This window comes from Brugia malayi (assembly GCF_000002995.4).
Source record: "Brugia malayi strain FR3 genome assembly, contig: Bm_v4_Chr1_scaffold_001, whole genome shotgun sequence".
NCBI lineage: Eukaryota > Metazoa > Nematoda > Chromadorea > Rhabditida > Onchocercidae > Brugia > Brugia malayi.
This window is the reverse complement of record NW_025062475.1, coordinates 7,678,952-7,685,872: the sequence shown is the minus strand read 5'-3', so window position 1 is coordinate 7,685,872 and position 6,921 is coordinate 7,678,952. Positions and strand designations below refer to the sequence as shown.

The following is a 6,921-nucleotide window of genomic DNA, read 5'->3' as shown; positions in this document are numbered from 1 at the left end:
AATCTTATGAGATTCCTTGATCAAGGAAAATAAAGGTCACAGCGACTTCGTATCATTTATTTGATCAAAACCCTAACTCGCCTTGTTAATTTAGGACCTCCCATTCACTGCGATAAACATTCATCATCTCAGTCATTAAAGCTCTGCAACTTTATAGATTTTCCAGAATTCCAATTCCAGAAATTCTTCTAACGACTATGATTTCAAAATGAAAGTTCCTGAAGCTGAAAACACAGATTCTAGGAGATCATTTTTTATGACATTACCGTAACTTTAACTGCTTGTCCGATCTGATCATGTACCTTCACTCTGAAGGTCAAACGTTCTTTAATTAGTTATTGGTCGGTTTCAGTTCAGTTATTGACAATTACTTATTTTCTAGAATACTAATAGAAAGCTAGCACCAGCCAACTGCTTCGTGCTTAAAAATATTCAAGTGGTTTTATTTTCAACACATAATACGAATGAAAAAAAAAAATTAAAGAAATCTTAGAAAAAACCAAGATCAGTTTTACGTAATTAAATAAGAGATTTACTTTATCTTAAGTGAGCAATCTCCATTATTCTCCCAAATTTTGGATATACTGTTAAGGCTACAAATGTTTTTTTTTACTAATATACATAAACACAATATCAGTATTTCGAAATTTAACAATCCACAAAATTTACTTCTTAACCAGTGCGCATCAACGAAATTACTGACGATTTACTGATTACAAATGCTGTTGTTCCCACAAATTAAATTGTTTACAAATTCTTCGAATGTCTCGACAAATGGTCGCAATGAACAATGTTTAATTTCTGAAAAAAATTTCTTATTTATTAGGGGACTTAATTATTTCAATAACCAGAACAAAATTATTGTATAACGAAAATTAATTTATTACTAATTAGTTCCGCCTTAATCTCCTCTCTTCTCCAATGAATCACAACATTCTAGCGATATATGGATATAAATGAGATATATTTTTGAAAAATGAGATATTTTTTCTCTATATTTTGAACTAAATCACTAAATTGTCAAATCATTACAAATCAAAGTTTCATAAAAAAACAGCGTAGAAAAAAAAAAAAACAAACAATACCGAAATTCCTCTGGTCTTCTTTTGTTTCACCATTGTGATCCAGTTTCAAAATTTCATGCAGTAAAGTGCTAAAACATTTTAAAAATTGGATCATTCATAAATAAGTAGAGAAATCCGAAAACTACACGTTTAATTATATATAGGAATCAAAATAAAGGAGATACTCTATGCGAGGCAACTTTGAGATATCCATATTAGATATTTGATTCGGATTAATAGGAACAGCGATAAGTCCAGTTTTAGGATGTACACAAAACGGACTTTTGAGCAGATGATTTATTCCTGTGGAAACATGAATATCCAAACGAGGATATGCATGCTGCAGCACATAACCACGGAAATGAAAAGATGATTGAGGACTGGCTACCTGTAATTCTTTTGATTGGTTTACAAATACGAACACGTAGTTTAACTTATATTACCAATACACCTTATTAGCAGAATTTGAACCTATCCTTCCTTAGCAGTTTGATGGAAACACATTATGAAATTTCCACATTGTCCGCATTTGCACTTCGAACAACAGGTGGAAATTGAGTATTGATGACACATCACTAAATCATCAGTGAAGTTTAAAATTTAGTTACCTCACACAATTCAATTCCATTTTTCTTAAGTTCAGCACGTTTATATTTGTCAAATTTAATTCGTAAAGCATTCCATCTTTTCTTCAAACAGTCAACACTGAAACAAATTACATATTGCATATATGCATCTTTTATATTTAACTTATTCATTTGCTGTAAAAACCGAACATAGAGAATTCATTTTACCATATGACTATGCAAAGCAATAATGTTTTGATTCCATAAAAATTAATTTACGTTTTCACTTCAACTATAATTTCGCTGATTTCTTTTTCAACTTCTTCGTTTACACAACCATCCAATAAAGACATCAATCCATCATTGCTCATCCAACCTTGTTCTAACATCAATTCACCTACATCTGGGCTGAAATGATCAAAAATATAAAGTCAATTCTAAAAATTGGAAAAATAGCAAGAATCATAGGAATTACACTGAAAGTGACCATTGCATCAAGTAGTTGTACACGTCTTCTACCATGGGATGAACAAACGCTCGTTTTGATGCTGCTTTTGAAATTTTTTGTCCGCCCTACAATTTACAATGTTAATCAAAGTGAGAAAAAAATGAGAGCTATTTATGCTTGCCGTTGTGGAAACGATATTTTTTTTAAAAAAATATTTGTTTGGTTTAAATTTGATGTATATACTACTTACAGTAACTAGAGATAAATATTCGACAACTGCCATTCGACCAGCATTCTGAAGTTTCCGTGCAACAGCATCAGCAACCCAGCAATGAATACCCCGGCGACCAGAGAAAACCCATAAGCAGTGCTTGAAACCAAAATGTCCTTCAATAAAAACGACAAATATGAAATCAGATTACTTAAAAATAAATTTAGAAAGTAGTAAAAACTGCTGAAGACATAAAAACGAATATTTCGAAGAGCAAATAAATTTAAGGTTCCAAAAATAATACTGACTTTGTAGCAGATAATTCAAAATGCCAACCGCAATGGATATCCATCTCCAGCACTTCCTACATACTTTTGCTTTTCTGAAACTTCCACATTTTAAACAGAAGACTGAAATTTAACTATTCGAGACGAGTCTCATTTCTTGATAGTAGTTCTTGACTGAATATTCATATTTCTCTTTACGAACACCTCGAAAGTACACATTACAATATCAGTTCCCATTGTATGATGACTATGGAATTATATAATTTCATTATTTCAGGGTGTAAAAACTTACGAACAGCATGTCCGAATATCATCATAATCAGTTAGATCAATATCGAAAATGAGTTCGCGTTCAACTGGATGAAAATCGGCAAATTTCTTATGGTCTTTCGGCTAAAACCAAGCTTGTGTCATAAAGAACTTTTGCAGACATTATCACTGATCAAGGAACTTAATTGAAATTGAATTTTCCGACTGTTTAGTAGCAATTATTAAACTTATTGAACTGATATGCATTCATTTGTAGTATCGGTTCCTATGATAACCATTCGAAAGGAGCATTCCTGATGACCAGAACAATATGAAAGTTAGATTTAATTTCTTAGAGAAAGATATCAACTATACTTTATAGTTGTAAACTGCACCAATATCGATCTTTTGTGGGTTTGCTTTGCATAACTCTCGTTCGAAATCCGCACTATCCTCAAAACTGCGATATCGCGCATGCCGATCATCTTCGAAAACAAATGCTAGCTCTCGCATTTGAAATGAGACTTGAAAATCTGCAAAAATTACAGGTCCAGCAACTAATATTCAACAGTGTCTTCCTTCACCGCAATACTTCTAGTCTAATTTAAACAAACAGATATTCGAGAAAAATGATATGTGAGCAATTTCCTAACCTTCGCCATATGCTAACCATTTGCAGAGAGGTTCGAATGGAAAAAGTCGCCGGTAATATTCCGGAAGAGTTTGCTGAAGCAATGACGTATCAAAGTCAGCCATCTGTTATTAGCTAATCCTAAACTGCTGCTTATTATTTAATGATCCAAATGGAACAGAAGAGTAAATGAGCCAAAACAAAGAGAATGAGGAAATGCACTGAGTAAGTTATATTCCAGAACAATCCAGCATTAAAATCCCAACCCCTCATTTCTCCAGAATTTCTCACTTTTTCGCATTTTCAAAATGCGTCCTTTCCCGCTTACTTTAAATACATTCCGTGCAAGATTCCTCAGTAATTGTGAAGCATTGTAACCCGCGTGAAATGGTAATACCTACTGTTACTTACTTGCGGTGGTACTATCACGTCAGCTCAATGTCGAGTAATCTTCATTTGAAATGACATTAATATCTCTATCGGGTATCACATAAACACGTGAAGTCGAAATTGCAAGTGAAAATGAGCTGCAGGGAAATAACATTACGATTCATTCATCAATTCACCCACACTTTTCTCGCGTAACTCAGTTATCGTTCAGATGTCACAAGGTCTCCAGTCTTCATGTCGAGAATCGTTGCATTGTTTCCGATCTGTAACGTTATTCAGCGAAATAGTCTGTTTTGATGGAATTAAGTGTCAGTAATTCCGGTACGAAACAAAAGTTAATGTAAAATCAATATTTACAATTTTTCAGGCAGACGAGCGGTTGTGTAAAAAGTTCATGCGGTGATGCTTATCTCTTAGTTTTGCTTCTATTGGTCATTTGAAATATGAATTTACTTATGCTCATCGTTTTGTAGTGATAGTTTCTCCATCTTCCTTCTTTCTTCTCTTTGTCAGCATTTCATATTTCATGATACTCGAAGTATCATGAAATATGAAATCAAAAATGAGACTAGTATGGAATATGAAGACAGCGCCGATAATTACTTTTCGATAAAATTCAGTTTCAGATTTGGCTATTCAACTGATTTTTTTTTCTTGCAGAATCTCTGCTCTGCTGCAAATTCTAAACCAAATTTCTTTCTTTGCGAAACTAGTTATGGCTAAAAGAGTACGAACCAAATCAATTGGGCAATATAATTGTGTCGTTACGGTTATCAGAGTTGTTTAACATATTACTTGAGAAAAGATAACGCATAACTTAACTTTGCATGAAAACTACCGGTCTGCAAAAAATATTCACAATTTAGATAGTAATAATGAATAAAACAATCAGCAAGTTATTACAACAAGAAGAACCAGATCAAGTTCATGTTGTCATCTTCAAATACAACTCAACATCCAGCTCATACTTACAACAATGTAGCAAGTGTGATTTCCTCTTTTTTCATGCCATAATCAATCTTATTGTATTTCAAAGCATTGGTAAATATCTTGGCTGTTTTTTCTCTTCTGCCTAGGAGTCACTATTAACAAGGTCTGCTTCTGAAAATCATTTGCGACATGCATTGGTTGAATAATATGAAAATTTTAAGGCCTTTATTGTATATTCGCGACCGATTTCGAAAGAAACTAATTGCAGTCGAATTGTTCCACAAGTGGTGCACCATCAGAATTCGACATCAGTGTTCGCTTTGTTACTATTTATTTCAAATAAAGAATGCTTTGCAAAGTAAGATCGATAACAAATGAGATGATTCAGACCTGAAATAAAAGTAGTATGAACAGAGATCCAGTTTTCAGAATGTGTGTCTATCAACTTATTTTATTTGTAGGTTTGATCTATAGGACTAATCCTCCGTGCACATTTGAACAAATTATATTTTCTCTTAGAAGAAGGCATATTAAATTGCAGCTAGGCTGCCAATCGAATATTGAAATTATCCAGCAAGCTAAATTTGGTTATCCTCTTATGATCATTATCAAAAGTACTGCTTGAAATTTGTTGACAAGTTCACTAATGAAGTAATGGTAGTATTATTCCTTTAATTTGGAGTTGCTGTGCTTCTCTGATTACGTAGTTTTTATACAGCGTCCGTTACCTCCATATTTTGAGCGAACTCGATGTTGAAAAAAATAAGCAGAACAAGGTTAGTAATTATTTATAGAATACGACAAGATATCAGTTTTGGAAGTTTTTGACAAAGATCTATGCAGAAGTGTTGATTATATTCAAGCACTGTACAATACAGTATCTTCCGATTCAGGCAATTTTAATTCGTTTCTCTGTTATTCCTGCAGATATGTCAACTAATGCATATCTGTTCGATTTTTATAGCAAATGAAGCTGTAATTTGGGAAGATAAAAGAGAAAGTGTCACAGCAAATCAATTTTTTGCAGAAGAGACCAATCATAGATTTATAAGAGCAATAACAGAAGTGAAGAGATACAAGGAAAAAGGTCTCTGAATTGTTCACTTACGAATTTATTTGGTAATTGTCCGAAGCTTTTTCTCCTTGATGAAATTTAAAGAAGTTTTTACAGGCTTCTATCGAGACCTGCGCTATTATTTAAAGTGGGTGAGTTATTGGTTCGTCATTCTTTGTATAATCATCGTTTACATTTCTGTTTCAAGAAATGTATTTTATGAATTTGAAAAAATTGATGAGAGATAATATTGATTTTTTCGAATTCCCAGGTAGTTTATCTCAAATTTTTGAAAAAACATTGATATACTCATTTAAATTCAACTTTAGTAGTTGTAATGATATCTACGTGGACTTATGAATATATATATATATATACTGTCAACAACTTTTTTTTATTTCGACAATTTTTCTAATTTTGTCTTACAGTTTGATTAAAATAGTTTCAGGTATATCTTTGCATGGGAGCTCTAACAACCATCGCGTTCGCAGCTACCGTATCAACGCTAATTGCAGAATTTCATTTCCAGCATCAACACTATTTAGCCAAAAATAAACCCGTTAAACTGATTATCAACAGAGAACTTCTAAATCAAGTTCGATTAGCAAAGCGTGCTTTGCATCCCATCGGTATGCATTTCCTTATAGCGATTATAGAAAAATAACAAAAAGTGAACTTTTGCACTTTCTTATTGAGTAGCAGGTTTGTTTAGATCTTATACATAGCTCAACGACTAACTATCATTGGAATGTACTTGTTTGACTAATTCTTAAATCATGTTTTTTTCAAACTTTTTATCGCAATAAACGTTAAAACTTCAAATTTTCGGTCCTAAAAGCGTTTTGAGATTTATCAAAAATATCGTAATGCTTTTCATCTACAGTCTACTTTGCTTTGCTAAAGAGGAAACACTTATTTCAATAGGTTGGTTCTGAACATAGCTTTTGGAAAGTAAATTATTATGTAATTATATCCTTAACTGTTCCCACTTCATTATTGTTCCTTTTCAGGTAATTATTCAGGTTAATTAAGTAATAAGATAGTATGCCGTCTTGGACTTTTAGGTCCATGATCTTAGTTAAAGTAATTTG

The 6,921-nt window shown here is 32.6% G+C and overlaps 2 protein-coding genes across 9 annotated transcripts; one reads left to right on the top strand and one right to left on the bottom strand.

The window, feature by feature from the left end:
• Positions 1-706: 706 nt before the first annotated feature.
• Positions 707-3,581, bottom strand: Bm13991 (Uncharacterized protein; the record flags this gene model as incomplete). 3 transcript variants are annotated; one of them, XM_043076991.1, is made up of 11 exons in its annotated part: positions 707-801; positions 1,086-1,153; positions 1,250-1,452; positions 1,673-1,769; positions 1,910-2,038; positions 2,106-2,203; positions 2,329-2,465; positions 2,598-2,671; positions 2,869-2,969; positions 3,201-3,358; positions 3,479-3,581. In XM_043076991.1, the coding sequence occupies 11 exons, from the start codon at positions 3,579-3,581 to the stop codon at positions 707-709; spliced, it is 1,263 nt and encodes a 420-aa protein (XP_042932925.1). The 3 variants fall into 3 exon arrangements, with proteins under 3 accessions (XP_042932925.1, XP_042932924.1, XP_042932926.1); XM_043076990.1 differs by having other exon boundaries at positions 2,118-2,203; XM_043076992.1 differs by lacking the exons at positions 2,106-2,203; positions 2,329-2,465; positions 2,598-2,671; ... (1 more) ...; positions 3,201-3,358; positions 3,479-3,581 and having other exon boundaries at positions 1,910-2,019.
• A 980-nt stretch (positions 3,582-4,561) lies between these two features.
• Positions 4,562-6,494, top strand: Bm1486 (Uncharacterized protein; the record flags this gene model as incomplete). 6 transcript variants are annotated; one of them, XM_043076984.1, is made up of 8 exons in its annotated part: positions 4,562-4,573; positions 4,713-4,831; positions 4,998-5,089; positions 5,238-5,363; positions 5,571-5,669; positions 5,804-5,863; positions 5,948-5,982; positions 6,279-6,494. In XM_043076984.1, the coding sequence occupies 8 exons, from the start codon at positions 4,562-4,564 to the stop codon at positions 6,492-6,494; spliced, it is 759 nt and encodes a 252-aa protein (XP_042932918.1). The 6 variants fall into 6 exon arrangements, with proteins under 6 accessions (XP_042932918.1, XP_042932919.1, XP_042932921.1 ...); XM_043076985.1 differs by having other exon boundaries at positions 5,238-5,390; XM_043076987.1 differs by having other exon boundaries at positions 4,562-4,615.
• Positions 6,495-6,921: the final 427 nt, after the last annotated feature.